This window comes from Bemisia tabaci, unplaced genomic scaffold (assembly GCF_918797505.1).
Source record: "Bemisia tabaci unplaced genomic scaffold, PGI_BMITA_v3".
NCBI classification, from domain to species: Eukaryota; Metazoa; Arthropoda; class Insecta; order Hemiptera; family Aleyrodidae; genus Bemisia; species Bemisia tabaci.
In genome coordinates this window covers 61,251-78,421 of record NW_027311775.1, presented here as the reverse complement: position 1 = coordinate 78,421, position 17,171 = coordinate 61,251, and the positions used below count along the sequence as shown (strand labels likewise).

The 17,171-nt window shown below is 40.0% G+C and overlaps 1 protein-coding gene across 1 annotated transcript; it reads left to right on the top strand.

Annotated features, from left to right (window-relative positions):
- Positions 1-323: 323 nt before the first annotated feature.
- LOC140225911 (retinol-binding protein pinta-like) lies at positions 324-7,672 on the top strand. The gene is made up of 5 exons (XM_072305927.1): positions 324-974; positions 1,911-2,185; positions 3,370-3,572; positions 5,159-5,433; positions 6,444-7,672. Exons 2-5 carry the CDS (start codon positions 1,931-1,933, stop codon positions 6,584-6,586), a joined length of 876 nt encoding a protein of 291 aa, XP_072162028.1. The 5' UTR covers positions 324-974; positions 1,911-1,930; the 3' UTR covers positions 6,587-7,672.
- The last annotated feature ends 9,499 nt before the right edge of the window (positions 7,673-17,171 follow it).

Below are 17,171 nucleotides of genomic sequence, written 5' to 3'. Positions count from 1 at the left end.
ACCGATTTGCGACCAGTATGCACTTGCGTAAATTTTGGTTTTTTTTAGAAGTGGAGTTTTTAAGTTACCGCTCTAGAGAAGTTCAAGTCACTATTTATTAGTTACTTTCGAAATTTTTTAAAATGTTCCAGTAGTATTTCAATGCAATACTAAGAGATCTGTTACTCGAGTTCTAATTCCTAGCACGGTAGATTTAACAGAAATTCCTGTTGATCCAATAGGAAACTTCTTCGATGCATATACTTTAACTTAAATGACATCTAATTCATATTGTAAACAATCAATTTGGCCTCAATCTTTTTCATTTCTTACCCTCTCTTTTAAGGTCAAACGATTTCCGCATGAGCAATCAGTGCTCGCTTCCTGATCAATTAATGCAAATCTTTTCCTCGCCGAAACAAAATTCGCATTACAGATATCTTCCGTAAACAACATAATTATTTAACTAATCTCGTCTGATTAGATTCATGAAAATTGTGAGAGGACGAACTTCTCAAATCTTTCTTATCAAGAATTTGGACCTTGGTGCAGAATCGTTGATAATTTTTCAACTTTTTTGACATCGCTTTAACGAGAAACAGTTGGCTTTTATCGGAAAATTGTCAACAGCAAACATGGAATGGGCATGGGATGTTTCTAGACCGACTTCAGAACATGATTTTCTTTCGCCTAACTAACGGCATAAGAATAATGTAGATGGTGCGCGCCTCTGTAATTTCGCCATTTCCAAGGAACCGTGACCCTCACAAGTGAATTCTCCTTCCGTGAATTTTAATTACTACGGCTGTAATGCAAATGCCGCAATAATCGCCGGAAATATTCTCGTTTGTTTTTATTACGTCTGCAGTTTTTGTACATCTGTGTGCTCAGTCGGAATTTACCTTTCGGAGGGAATAATCAGCGTTTTCGTCGAGTGCTTTCCGCATAGTGACATTGGTGCGTTTTTCTGCGTTTTTAGCAACGAAGAATATAACGTAAGTTCATCTTCTGCAATTTCATTTGTGACTGATAAAAGTTTTTTTTTTCTTTGTATTGTTTTATTCAAATACAACTTAGCTGTACCAGAAACTATTTGAAATACATAGTAAAAGATATTTTAGACTTAGCTACTTCCCTGTCCTTTCTATTTTATCTAATAGCAATGCATATTATTACCACGACTAGCCTTTTTATAGGGTTTATACAGGGTTATTCAAAAGTCACGCACCACTGGCCATAACTTCAGTTCTAATTATGATATCGACTTGCGGTTCAAGACGTTTTTCCTCGTATTGAGGGGGGAAATTTTTTCGGTACTTTCCAGTTTTTGATCCCCTCGAGGGGAGGGGGTGGGGAGCAACTCAAAAATTTCAAATGGCCACCCCCCTCATGGCCAGTGGTGCGTAACTTTTGAATAACCCTGTATACAATTTATTTTTCCTTGAAAGGCATTTGTCAATGCTGTAATGCTCTAATTATCATGAGAGTATGACTCACCCCCCCCCCCCCCGTCCCAAAACTTTACTCGAGAAATATTTAATTGAACGAAAATTTCATCCAACGAGACTGCCTAGTAGCTCATAGAGTTTTTACAATCAAATTAAAATTGATCAATGATGTTATTAGTCGCTTGTTTTAATTTAAGAAATAAGAATGCCACAAATAAACCTTTGGATAGAATAACAGTGAGAGCGGCAACATGGCCTTTCAAAAAACTTATGATGACTACACTTACTTTTAATTGCTTTTACGACAAGACTTCCGGTCTTTGGATAAGATGTCATCTCGCTCAAAAATTGCATGAAGTATGGCCATGAGAGTTTGTGCCACAACACCCATGGAGAAAAAAATTCCGAAATATCTGTGAATCATCCTGTAGATATTTTCCTCGTAGAATTTCTTTTTTCTTTTGACTTGCTTCCTGTATCCAGTCACAGATTGAACTAACGCGATGGGTAGCGACGATAGCGTGATTGTACCTCCCGAGGAACAGATTGAATCCGATTTGGAGCATCTGAAAGAATGGATGTCGAAACAGCCCCACTTGCCTCTTATCAAGGACGAAGAATGGCTTAAAACATGTCTCTATAACAACAAATTCAGCTTGGAGAAGACGAAATCGAAGCTAGAAAATTACTACACATTTCGAAGCAAGTACCCGCATGTCCTAAAGAACCGAGATCCAACGGGACCAGACATGTTAAAGGTAAACACGAGGCTCTAGATGCTGCATTTTTAAAAGTGCAATTGGACGTATTCATGCTAAAAGGAACTATGTGCGTAGGATTTGTGTGGAACATAGTTCCTTTTGATATAAATACGCCCCATTATGTTCCTGTAAAATATTTCAAGGTTTGCTTACTACTTATGCCTTTAGTGTGTTTTATGCGTTGCGATTATTTGAATTAAGCGCCGTTTAAGTATAACTGAAGGCATCTTTTCGAAAGAAACAAAGAAAGAAAAAAAAATACTCCTTTGTGAGCGGTTCGTACGTCGTGCCTTGTCCGTTCCATATGAACCACCAATCAAAACTATAAAAAAGACAACACCAAGGTAATTTCTAGCGTAATAATTTCAAAGCTAATAAAATGCATTGAGTATAATAGAATGAAATTTCAAACCCCTTTTTCTCTGGCTGTAACTAAAAACGAGTAGCCTCGCTCTTCTCAGCGGAACCCGAGCTAAGTGGTTATTGAAGCACGAAACTCGCACATCATATGTTTCTTCACAACTATCTACGAATGATTTGTCGTGTGGCTTTAAAATTACCACGGCACAAAATTTTCTGAAAACGTTCTTTCATAGCTTTAAGTTTCGTCTTGTTTAATTACTTGCTACACGGCCGTGCTAAAGAAGAACATGGTATGAGCCATCGGGAGTTGCCAAATTTCTTTCGAACAATCATTAAATTTTCAGGAAAATGTGAGACTATTTCTCATCCGATTTTTCAGTGGATTTCGTTCGTAATTTGATCTAAAGTGCTTGAAAATTCTGAGGAAAAATATTCATAATTTTCTTCGTACATAAATATTTTCTGAGAGAAAATTTGGCAGCTGTCGAATGTTAATTCGGCGTTTTTATTCGGCACGACAGTAAGGGAGAACGCCGTATGAACATTCGACAGCTGTCAAATTTCCTTCGATAAAATGTTTATTTTTGCTGAAGGTTATAGAATTTTCCCTCGAAATCTCCAGGAACTTCGGGTATATTTGCGAATAAAATTATCTGAAAATTTGAAATGAAAATATTCAGAAGTTTACCAGGAAATTCGTGTTTTGTCGAAGAAAATTTGGCAACGCCTGAAGGTTCATACGGCGTTTTTCCTAAGCACGGCAGAATATATGATGATATTGTCTCTTAATGTAGCGTTTGTGTTGATTTTCCACGCAGGCACGAGAATTCATAAAATTTGGATTGGGACAAAAACGATTGAAGGACGGGTCCCTCGTTATATTCTTGAAGTATTGCAATCCAAATGCTTTCGACGCGAATATCTACGCCAAAAGGGTATTCATGAATTATGACATGATTGTGCACGACCCTTCAAACCGTCTTACAAGATTGGTCTCAATCATAGATCTCCAAGATTTTAGGTCAGTTTACCAAACATATGATCGGTAAGGAAGTGATCAGTGGCGTGGCGTGAATTGCGATATATCGATTGTTATACCATTTAAACCTATGGTAAAGAATCGATTATTAAGGTGTTCGCTGTGAACACCCTGTTTATCGATCCTTTTCCATAGGTTTAAATGGCATAACAATCGATGTATCGCAATTCACGCCACGCCACTGGAAGTGAAGGCCTGTGAAGAGAATACACGGGATGTCCGGAGATCAATGCGTTTTGACTCGGGGATCAATTTTGGAGTGAAAGTGAGCTTTTGGCGACCTGGAAAAGTCTCTTTGAAAAAAAAAAAAATCTTCCGCAGCACTTGACTTCGTCAAAGTCTTTGTTTTTCTTCGAAATCAGTCTGCTACTTTTCCAAGATATTAAATGTTAGTGAAAATTACTTTTTGTTTGATGTTGATCATAAAATTGCTCCTCTCCGGCGCACAGTGGATCGAGTCAATTAGAGAGGTCGGACATGAATTATTTTACTAAAGTTGCAAAATTCCACTTTTATTTCGTCAAATTTTAAACTTTGAGGGGTGCTTCTGAAAGAAAATTTCACGAGGAAACCAATGAAGCCACTTTCAGAACCTCAAAGTTCTGTATTAACGGAGTTTTGAGCTTTTAAAGTTTCCAAATTTTGTCCGACCTCTCCTATTGACTCGATCCAATGTGCGGCGCCTGGGAGGAGGGGCTCGTTTAAGACGAAGGAACGCAACTCTATTACAGTGTTGCAAGACTGACTCATCCAGTCTTTTTTCGCAAGGATATGACCCTGCAATTTCCGTTCAAATTTTTCTGATTTGGCGTGTTATCGGAAAGAAACGTGAGTGGCTCTCTTTCCCGTGTTTCAAGATTGGATCAGAGTTGGACAACATTTTGCAAGTAGGAACTAAAATTTCTGGCTCATCTGAAAAAACATTTATGTGCTTTGAAAAAGTTATGGTACATACGTTGTTTCCAAACCGAACCAGGAATTGTTGCTCCTAATCGCAAAAAATAGTTCAGCTCCTAGAGAGGAACTAAGTCCACGTCAATATTTTTCTCGTTACTTTAACGGAGAATGGATCAGTTGCGCTGACCACAGAATCGTGTTTTAATGCTTGATTCTTGTAGATTATCTGAAAATAAATAGATTTTTCCAAACAACAAATTTCTGCGTTCAATATTAACAGAGATATCACGCTTTAAACAATTCGGTTTAAGATGTTATCCACCGCGGTAGTGACGCCATTGGTTTCTTCCACGTTGCTTGCATCAATCAGAGATACGTGTGTACTGGTTACTCAACGTGAAATTCGGAGGAAAGCAAGATGGAAGAAACCAAGGGTATCACTACCGCGGGGCGTGGCGTCATGAACCGAATTTTTCTAATCGCGATATCTCTGTTAATATTAAACGTTGGAAGTTGTCGATTGGACGTAACTTATTATTTCTAGCTTATCCACAAGAATTAATCATCTAAACACGATTCAGTGACTAGCGCAAACAGAAACTTAACCTTTTCTCTTTTAAACTCCTCTTCGTGCAAGGAGAATGTGGCTGATGAAATCGCTGTGTTTTTAGCTCTGTGCATGCCCTGAAGTTAATGTCTGTCATGGGCACCATATCCGAAATCATGAATCTGGCGTACGTGTCGAGAACCAAAGCCGTCCACCTGCTGAACTTCCCGTCTTTCGCGTCTCCATTTCTCGAGGCGATGAAGAAGTTCTTTCCGGCCAAGATGACCAGCAGGATCCGGCCTCACCCGCCCGGGGACAGAACCTTGTTCGAGACCGTCGATGAGGACGTGGTTTGCAGTGATTTCGGTGGCAAGGGGCCCACTTTGGCCGAGTTGGAAGGTCAGTGACGTAGCCAAGCCTGAAGGATCAATAGAGACATATCGATGGCTGAAGTAACTCCACTGCTGTGTTTCAAATTCCCCGCTCTTGGTTTTTTTTTTTTTTTTTTTTCTTCTTGGAAGAGGAACAATTTAACCACACAACTTGAAAAATCCACAGAACTTTCTGCTAGTAAAAAGGAAAAATCAAAAAAACTGTCAAGAAGGCATGTCGACACCAAAGAAAAGAGCACGGGGTTGTCGGATGATATTGACATTTCCAATTAGAAGTGGTAGCACCCGAAGAAATCAGGTTACGGACCCAAATGTTGCGGTTCTTCTTGAACTCAAGTCGCAGTACTAGGTATACCACATTTACTTGGAAAAGTCCAAATCATCCAACAAATTGGGGTAGTACCATAATCTTAGGAGATACCTCCTAACACTTTCTTTTTTCCGTGTACTAGTTTTCAAATAAAGTATAAAAGGAAGACTACAACGTACGAGGCACGTGGTTTCGCACTTCGCCATCGATATATTTCAGCGACCCCGCCCTATAAATCCTTGCAATATTTGTAATGGACCACTAGACAAGGTGCAAATTTTAGAATCATGAATAATATTTTCCAACAAATTTTATGTAGAACACGATTCATAGAAAGAAACTTTCTGATATTAGCTTCTGACTCTTTTACTGCTTTTTTAACCTTTTTGAGCAAGATTTATGCCAGGAAGAATTTCAGTAAAATTTTAGTAAAAAAGTGTTCAAATCTCTTTAATTTGTATACTGTAGTTTTTCAACACTAAAAATGTCTAAAAAATGTTGAAAAATTCTTAAAGAGTAGTCATCCTTTTTAAACACATTTTTCAGTAAATTTTACCTTAAAAATGACAAAAAATATTTCCTAAAGCGAACATATCTACGGTTTTTTTTAGACACTTCTGAAAATTTATTGCTGCTAATTTAATAGTTATATCTAAAAATTTTTGAGTTTTTGATCGTTGTAATAATATGCCCGGTCGTCTTTCCAGATGAAATGCAGAAAAAATTGGAGAAAATGAGAGGTTGGTTCGAGGAAGAAGAGAATCTGTGTTCAAACGAGAGCCTGAGGAGGAAAGACTTCAATCAAGTGGAAGAGATGAGAGGCTCCTTTAGAAAATTAGAGGTTGACTAGGGTCCTTCTTCGTCGAGGGTTTTCACCGTCTCTCGACCCAGCATCGAACGCCACCTTTTGAATGTTTTTCGGGAGAGAAACATTGCGGAAAAGGGAAACGCATGCCTTTCTGGATCCATTTTTGTATCTTGAAGTTTTTCTCATCTGCCTAATTTTACAAGTAATCAGGATCTCAGAGGGTACGTGAATACGATAATCTTTGTAGGATGAACGTACCATCTCAATCCCAAACCATTTTCCCCCCAATCATCTTACAGTAATGTCAGAGACATGAACCTCTGTGCGTATGATATACAATAATTTCACCGGGAGTGCTTATAATATCTCAACTTTTGAATTTATGTTTTCAAAAGTAACTGTTGGCGCGCAATCAAACTGAAAAGAAAAATACCCAGATATAGAGAATAAAATAAACAAAATATGAATTACGAAGAAAAAATCATAATGATCAAGAAGGATTTCTAAAAATTTAGAACGGACATATTTGTATGTTTTCTCGTAAAAAATCACTTACTCGAGGAAACGCCAGGTATTAGTTCAAAATGGAAAAAATGAAAGTTTAAACTGCAACGGTGTGCAATTTGGAGAAAATAGCTAGTCGCCTGGAAATCCACGATCAGCACTCAGTTTTTAAAACCTCAACTTATCAGAGCCGAATTGTTTTGTCCAACATATTCCATTGATATATGATCAAAGGAACTAACCGCATAGAGTTTACATGCAACATAGTTTCTTTTAGCACAAATACATCCTAATGGCAGCTTGCACAAAAATACGTTAATTTAATTAAGTCCGTTCCTGTAACTCACCCGTCCCCGCGAAATATCAACTTTTAAAGTTCGTGGGCGAGTTACGGAGACTCCTGAGGAACAGGAGTTACTTGTATTTTTACTCGCAGGTGCAGCCACATGCGACAGCCCTCGCGAAGTTCAAAAACTTGGGAAGAAAGTGTAAGAGTTGCTTCTGCCAAGCCAGCGAGCAACAGGTTCTCATGGTGAGCTGTTAACAGCTTCATTCTTTACTTTGTCGAGGTTTCGATTAATCATTTTGTATAATAAACACAGCACAATAAAGTGTCTGCCTGTACTTAGCCGAATTATTTGTTCCCTTCCTCTTTCACTCAACCTCACCGAAGACGTATCAAGAAGTTCAGTTCGTCACCTTCTGGCCAAAGGCCAACAAGCGGCATGCGACGTTTAAAAATTTCCGCCGCCATTTTATTTTTTTACAAAATTTCACCGAATTTTCTCTGTGCTGTCGATAAAATGCAGTGAATTCAGATTCAAACAACAATTTCTCTGTAAAATAATAAAATGGCGGCGGAATTTTTAAGACGTCTCATGGCGCTTGTAATACTTTTGCCGGAAGGTGACGAGTTATCAAAGTATCATGCATTTATCGAGTCAACTCAGGAAACATCCTAGCAAGACAATGCATCGGAAAAAACACTTCACGCTTTTTGTACAATGGATAGTGGACGGTGTGCAGTGAATGGTGGCTGCGCTAGTCACACGAACATGTTTTGATGGTTTTGAATTGTAGATTAGGACAAAATAATAAGATACGTCCAAACGTTAGGTTTCGACGTCCAAGAACAGAGTTATCAATTCATCGAATAACACGACGTATGATGCCATCTGTTACGACTGTACAACGCCAATGAGACGTTAGACAAGCTGCCTCACCGAAAATCGATTGTTTTACGTACATTTTTAAATGGAGAAAAAATAGTGTCCCAAGAATCGCCGTTGGTTTGCAGTGGCGTGGCGTGAATAATCGAGTATCGATATTTCCCCATTTGAAGCTGTGGTAAATAATCGATTGACTATTAAGGTGTTCGCTGCGAGCACCCTTTTTGTCGATCCTTTTCTATACGATTTACGAGCTTTAGGTAAAATAACAAACGAAATTATCTGAGAAATTGGTAGGCAAATATTCAAAAATTTCCCTGAAAATTAGTGATTTGCCAGGAGAAATTCGGCAACGCCTGAAGGTTCATACGGCGTTCTTACTGAGCACGGCAGTATAGCCCTAGGTGGTTTTACAGGGTCCAGTCTCTTGTTTTATCCCTGCAAATCTCGTCCTTTTCCAAATATTTCGACCATGCATGATGAGGAAAATCTTGCCTAAAAAGGGCAACAGCGCCTACAATCTGGCACCTCGAAAATGCTAGTGGTCGAGGGGCCCCAGGGGGAGGGGAAGGGGAGACGCAAGCAGGGGCTGGCAAAACGCACGACCGCAAAAACCCAAGAGATAACACCCCGGTTAAATATGCATCCCTCAATGTTTTATGCATACGATCCAGCCGGACACTTTTCATCCTTCGTGTAATGCGGTTAGTTTCCATTTCGGCGGAAGGCGCGCCAATGCGGTACCGGGCCGTCAAGTTTGTTTTGTTCCAGCGCCGGCTGCGGGGTGGGGGTGCTCGGGGGGGGGGTGGAAGACGAGGAGGGGGCTCGTCTCCCGTGAGCAGTGCCCACTTCCGAGTTTAGGCGCGATAAATTTGCGCTGTCCCGCTGAAAAGGAAGGGGAAAAATGGAAGCGGGTGACGGGAGAGATGCCACACATGGGAGCCGTGAGCGGCACCTCTGTGCAGAAAAAAACTGGGATCCACATCTTCGGGCGACTAAATCAGGCTTGAATCGTAATTCAGTCAAAACGAATGAATTACATATTTTCGCTAAGTTTGAATCGCGTATCCAGGGATAACGAATAACAATACCGCCTGATTGATAATTGAATCGGTGGAATCGAAAACACACCAACTCAGTAACCCGAAAATGCTCAATTTTCATCAAAGATAGTCGATTTGTGTAAAGTTCATTGAAGTTAGCGCATCTGTTCCAACTTGGACCTTTAAAACTCTTTAGTGCTTGTATTTCGGCACCAGAAATGTTTTTCTTAGACTAATTTCTCCATCTGCTGTGCAGTTTTGTGTGTGTCTTGATTACTTTAATTTTTCCGAGTTGGTGTGTTTTCGTTCTCGCTAATTCAATTTTTGCAAAAATGAGTTAGCGACTTTGCCGCATTCTACAGTATAAAATACGCAAGTTGATGGTTGTATTTTCAGTCCAGTTCTGTAGAGGATCGCCGCTATTACGCTGTAATGTATGAAATAATTGCAAATGGAACCTTAAAATTAGAAAAAATGGTGAAGTTTCCTCTGCGTTCTGCAAAATCGTCAGTTTGCATACAGGCGGTGTTGTTTGTTAGCCATTGATATTTATTGATCGATGATATTGTTTTGAATGAAAATAAAATGTAGCGGATGAAAACATGTGTCACCCAGTGACAGGGAGTTCAGGACTAAGATCTGCCAACCAATTCAGACTCCTCCATGAAACTTTAATTAATTTTTCCTCAAATCGTAAGGGAAAGTGTAAAATTTATGGTTGTCTATGACAGCGCTAAGACCTTCCCATCTATGATTCAGGTTATACGATCAATTTATGGCACGATCAACCTTAATACCAGACATCGCGTCATCATGAGGACACACGCACGCGCTCGGAGGAACATGTCGTCAATCGTATTTCGATTAATCGAAGTGCGATGTTATATCTGTAAAATCCAGGAGTTTCACTGAGATAGATCGAGTCGTGCAATCGACCAGATGAGTCGCTAACAGAGCTAAGAGTCAAAAATACTTTTTGCTAATTTGTTGTTGTTCTTTTGGCTCTATTTTTGGATTTTCAGCCGGTCCCGGTCCCTTTCCATATTAATTGTCTAATTTATGGTGGTTTCTTTCGTTACAAAATGAAGGATCGCCGAGAATAGCCCATTTTTCCTCCGCTTCCCGACGCTAAACGCCACTTGTCTCGAGATTTTTGCAGTCTCGTTACGAAAGCACGGATGCCTGAAATTCTTGCGGTGTAACTTGAGCGTCGCATTAGAAACTGAGCAGACTTTTAAATTGACCGCGTCAAGTATAAAGGAACCAAGTCCCGTCTGTTGTTGCCAAATTTAACCAGGAAATTGAATTTTCTACATGATGACGGTTTTGCGGATGTCTTTGCAAATTTCAGTGAATTTTCTGCTTAGTGCGAGGCAAACTCCCTAAAATTTTCAAAGGAATCCGCACAAACGTTTTCTTTCGAAAAATATAATCGTCTCGTTAAATTCGGCAATAGCTGACGTGGCTTGGTTCGTTTCTGCTAAACGCGACCGAAATGCTAGTGGTCCAATGCTAGTGGGCTGCCAACAATTTAACAACCTAACGTCTCCCTCCCGAAGATTCTGCGAACTGCTTCGTCAAAATGATGAGAACGAAAGAAAGGCAAGATATTATTCCCACTGTGTTCACTGCAACATTAAAGCCGAACTCTTCACTCTCAGCTATCTTCAAAAATCGAGAAAAACTCCATTCACGGGCAAGATACCTTATCCACAAATCATTTAGCGGTATACTTGTCAAATAACTTACACTTAACTATCGAAACAAACTAACTAAACTTATGTATGACTAACGTAAAAGATACTGTGACTTTCTTTCTCTCCTGTTGAATGTAGGGACGAACCATAACAGCGTGTATCTATCTCATTCTTTGTTTGACGGTTCTGCTCCAGCCTTCGCGTTTGTTTTCTGTTTAGTTCATTAATTTTAACAATACTTTCTGAAAATCGTAAGCAACACTCTCATGGGTAATAAAAATTTCTTATCAATGGTCAAAATGCAAAACCGGGTATCTCCGTTTGCGACTTCCTGCAGACTTCCTGTCTGTGGACTTTTTCCGTGGAAAATTAATCAACGTAATTTCTTGAATGTTTCCTTGATTTCCTTGATCAACGTAATCTCTTAAAAATCTCCTTGATTTTTCCTCTCTGTCCGCAGAATACTTTGTATGAATTTCAAACTGTGAGGTCAGTGGGTTTCTCTTCGAAAAACTAAAGTAGGAACGGGAATTTTGTAACATCGCGGTGAAGATATGTGGTATTGCATTTTGGTCACCCGTATGCAGATATCGCGTTACGTATTGAAGTTAAGAGTGAGGAACGAACTTTTATGCCATGCTCTCGTTTGTCCTTTCAGTGGCGTGGCGTGCTTCGCGATATATCGACTGATCTGTCATTTAAACCTATAGAAAAGGCTCAATGAACAGGGTGTTCGCAACGAACACCTGAAGAATCGATTCTTTACCATAGCTTCAAACGGGGAAATATCGAAGATCGACAGTTTACGCCTCGCCACTGTGACTTTTCCTCCTTTTCATCGTAAGGCATCCTTTTTATCGAAGTCAAATTATTACGGACTCATACACACACACACACTCGTTAATGGATGCGTAATAAAGAAGTCTCCTCAGTTTAATTGCATTGAATTTCGATATTTCCACCGGAAACTCATGTTCTATCTGGAGCAACCTCCTTGATGAATTACCTGCAATGATGGGGCGTGAATGATTGATTATCGATTTTTGTCCGTTTGAAGATGTGGCAAAGAATCGATTATTACGGCGTTCGTTGCGAACACCCTGTTTATCGATACTTTTCCACAGGTTTAAACAGCAGATGATTCGATATATCGCAAAGCACGCCACACCACTGATTACCTGTCGCTTTCTTACGGAGCTCAAGCAGGAAGAGAATATTCTAGAGACGCGGGTGGCATGTTGGACAATGGTGATCCCGCTGTTTTAAGAGTTCTATGTCTGTATTCTCCCAGCTTCACGCTTCAGTATTCACCTCGGTTAGGCTACTGAATGGATTTGAACACATCTGTGGTCAGCTACTCGTCAAAACAAAACCAGTTTCGTGTGAGAAAACATCACCTGAAAATTATTTTTGGAAATTTAAGAGCATATCGACGGCGTAAGTCCGCAATTACACACTGGAAAAAAAACACATCTGATCCAGAGTCCAGACTCTTGAAAACATTGACAAGAAAAATATTCTTGATTCAATCAGATTTTTGCTTAAATCAAAAGGAAATCCGTTCAAATTAAGAGGCTTGGTTCTTGATTTAAGCAGAAATCCGACTGAATCAAGAGTATCTTTTCTTGTCGATGTTTTTAAGTGGCTGGACTCTACATCCAATGTGTTTTTTTTTCCCCGGTGATCTTGATTCAAAAGGTTGCAAAATTGACAGATTAATATTTTACACGAATGTACTTGTGCAACTCCATTCCAAAACCTGTCTGATTTTTCATGAAGTCATGAGAAAAATCAGTGAAACTTTCAGTTAAAAGCTCCCAAAATTCTTCTGGTATAAAAGCAGTTTTTGACGGGAATATTTGGTGACTTGTAAATGCAGTTACTTTGTTTTTTGAGGGAAATAACGACTTGCGTGCTGTTGTAGAAATTCCGTCTTACCTCTAACTTGTTATCGTTAGTCTTTTTCTTTCCGAAATCACCCTTTTATCGATTAAAAAACCTTTTACGAGAAAAAGGTGGAGCTGTTGGATTGGATTTTTGCGCTTCTTGCAGATTCTTTTCACCTGGTGAGCATTCGCAGCTCACTCTCGGGTGGCATCTTTCATTGCCTGAGCCAATTAGTTCCGGGCGCCCTTTTTCTTTGCTCCCCGCCTTTTATTTCTCTTCCCGAGCGAAAATCTTTTAATGTCCGGCCAATTACAGGGATAGGCAGGACACGGCCGACTGTCTGGCGGCGGCGGCGCGGCGTTGAAACATCAAGCTATTGAATATATCGACGGTGAAACTACCAAACCACGTATCTCGGTTTGCGACGTATCAGACTTCCTGTCATACTTTATTTTTTAAATGAAAAACTACTTAACGTCCAGTCTTGAAAATTTCTGTGATCTTTCCTCTTCATGCGGAGAAAATTCTGTGAAAATTTCAAGGAATGATATTGATTTGGCCGACTTCAAAAAAATAAAATGCGAGCGTAGATTTTTAAACACCGCAAACGAGATACGTGGTTTGGTAGTTTCACCGTCGTTATACGCTCCGCTCAATCAAAATTGGAATGGGCTAAGAAGTTCAAAAGGCTTTGCTCTGACCGACCACCCTCGTTCTCATCAAGCATCGTTCGACATTTCAATCGTAGAGAGCAATAAAAAAGAAGGAGAAGAAAAAGATAATCTCAATTTTGCGGAAAACCCGCTAACTTACAAACATCGGCTCCATCATTTCCTCACGCGACCCATTCTGTCGTGCTAAGGAAGAACGCCGTATGCACATTTGAGAGTTGCCAAATTTCCATCGATAAAGGTTTCATTTTTTGAGGAAAGTTTTATTAATAAATATTTTTCCGCGAAATTTTCAGGAATTTTAGATGGAATTGCGAGCAGAAGTATCCGAGAAACTGGAAAGAAAATATTCATATAAGTTTGCCAGGAAATTCGTGTTTTATCAACGGGAATTTGGCAACGCCTGGAGGTTCATACGGTGTTTTTCTTTATATATTAACACGGCGAGCATTAGGACCCGTCAGTCCGTGGCCGAGAATTTTTTGCAGTCCTGCAGGATTCCTCTCATACTAAACCTCGGCCCAGTAACAATTCAAAAGCTTCAAATGGCATTTTTCTCAAAGTCACGCTGCAAACTGTGGAGCGTCACGGAAATAATCTGGTTTTTGACATTTTGGGTATAATTCTATGCCAAAATGTTCGACGACCCGTCCTGTATGCATAGTAGTAACGCAAAACTTCCTACACTAAAGGCCGTATTTATATATTCCTTCCTGAAGAAGCCCTTCTCCTTAGAATGGCCCGAATGGTTTTCATCTTGACTAAAGGGCGTTTAGGGAGACCTTCAATATGACATCCCAAAAAAAGACAATAATTTTCCAAACCTGAAGAAAAATTCAAGAAGTTAACTTTGGAACTGATTATTATTTCAATCCTAATTATTTGTTTTAATCCTTATGATGAATAAAATGATCTACCACTGCAAAAAATACGAAACACATTGGAAAACACGTACATGATTTTCACAAACATTAAGGTAGGTCCGGACCTACTCTAATAGTTTTCAAATCTCCCCAGATTTTACTCCCGAACTTTTTAATGCGTCATATCAATTCATTTTGATCCATTGTCAGGCTCTATTACTGAAGTCACACTTTTGAATTTTACTCGAGGTTTGGAGAAATTTTCTTTTAGTTTATGCTGCGTCAAAGGCCCTCATCTCTGGTCACAACTGTGGCCAGAGATGAAGATTCAAATTTCAGAGCATGTAAATAAAAATGTAAGTGAAGCTCGAGGGTATTTTTAAGTGTGCTTGTACTGGAGGAGATCGTTTTATACGTCCACTAATTTTTCATTCGAATATAAGGTAAACCACACGAGGTTCTTCTACAGAAAGGAGTTTAAAGAAGAAATTTCGAAAAATAATTTTGTCCAGTAACATTAGGCGCTAGAATCAATAGCCGAGGCGTAATTGGAAATTTTGGAGGAAAACCGGGTAAATTTTGGGATTTTTTTTTAGTTTTTGGGGCATCACGGATTAAAATTCAACCAGCCTTCTCAAATTCCGAGTAAACTCATTTTTCCGTGTTTTCATATTTACTCAAGTATAAAAACCTTGTATCGGAAGATTTTCCGGATCAAACCAAATCTCGTCCCGACTAGTTGTATCAAGGGCTGTTTATCGATCAAAGCCAATTAATTTTTTTGGATCCCACGGCAACCCTGTAAGAGGAATCATCGTCGAAGCGATAATAATTATCGGAGCACCTCGGACGGTCCATCCCGAATTTCCTCGGTCCCAGCTCCATTCAGTGGGAGAATAAAAGTTAATGAAGCGCGGCTTCTTGTGTGACTCGCGTCGTTCGGGGACTCATCTTCCCCGCTTTATCGCCGGCGACGGACCTGCAATTGAAATGGCCCAACGCACCGCCACTCGACCTCTCTCGCCAAAAACCCCCCGAGCTCGAAATCTCGACGGTGGAACCCGAGTCAAAAGCAGATTCGGCAACCCTCCTTTCATGGCATTCGATTCGCTCAGGGATTCGTTACGGTTGGCAATCGACTGTGACTATCGCCGATCGAAGCTCCCTCTTAAAGACTTTTTAAATAGCATCCTCCACTGTGAAGGGATGCCCCTGCCCGGATCGGCAGAAATTCTCCTCGTAGTATCAACTCCTGATTCCGATTCGAAGTTGTTCAGTCATCGCGTCATGGCTACCTTTAAAAGTATGTTTCTCCAGATTTCTTCGGTTTAACCCTCCAGTCTCGCTACCTCATCTTAGATTTCCAAGGTGCCTCTTGGATTCAGGAATATTGCATGTACTCGATCATGAGATCATTATTACGTGGCGGACGTGGTCGCTCGCACTGAAAAAAAATTCCCGGCGTTTTTACCACGGTCCGTTGGTACCTTTACCATCTCACTTTTTTTACCAATTATTGGTAATATTACCAAGACAGACTGGTAACCTTACCTAAAATCCGGTATTTTTACTGTTTTTTTCAGGTAAGAATACCACTTTTATTGGTAATCAATTCCCGGTAACTTTGCCATTTTATCTCGGTAATCCTACCACAGTCGATAAAAAATATTGGCGTTTTTACCAAGGTCTAGTAAAATTACCGAGAAAGTTCAATAATTTTACCGAGATTTCTCGGTAAAAAATTACCGATTCCATACATGATAATTTTACCAGGAGAAAAACTGGGATCAAATAGAACCCTGAATTCTTGGTAATTTTACCCTTTTCTTAGTAAATAGGCCGAGATTTTTTTTTCAGTGCGCGAGAAAATTAGGGTTAGATGGATCCAGGGGGGTGCAGGTGGCGTACGCCTTGCCGCACAGTGGATCGAGTCAATCGGAGAGCTCGAACATGAAATTTTTGACTAAAACTAGAAATTTTGATACTTATTTCGTCACATTTTAAATTTCAAGGGGTGCTTCGGGAGGGCAATTTTACGAGAAAACCAATGGAGCCATTTTTAGAACCGCAAAGTTGTTCATAAACGAAGTTATAAGCTTTTAATATTTCCAAATTATGTCCAACCTCTCCTTTTGACTCGATCCACTGTGCGCCGTTTGCTCGGAAAACAGGAAGAAGAAAGGGCCCTACGAGCTCCATCACCTATAACCTCAAAATTACCGACATGTCTACTCTCTGTATATAGGTTCTCGAAGGCTAATTATAAAGGGCTTTGCTTATGCACGTTACAGTGTTTACGACGCAACGGCAGTAGAGGGTAGAACCAGGATTGAACCAAATGCGGAGCTTTTTTTCAAAAGGCAGGTACATAAAAGGAAGCGACTCGGATCGGGTCGGAGGAGCTTGCAAAGTGGGAGCGAAGGAAGCTGCGAGGCATTTGGCAGAAAAAGCGTCGGACGTTGAGGCGCTGCTCATCGATTAATTATCGCGACTCGGGCTCGGGACGACCAACATCTTCGCGCCGCGAATACGGGAATTTATTGCTCCCACAAACATATATCTCGATTTTACTCGTGTCATTTCGCCAAGGCTGCCAAATTGCCCTCCGAATTGGTCGGCAAATCCCACCAATGATCTCCGAATGCCCACCGTGAAGAAGTATATCTTAACGAAGCAAGAATTTCGACATGTCGGCACGAAGTACGGAAAAAGTTTAGATTTTTCATGAGAAAGATCGGAAATTCGAGATTTTTTAATGAACATGAAAAATGGGTATTGCGGGAGAAAACTTTT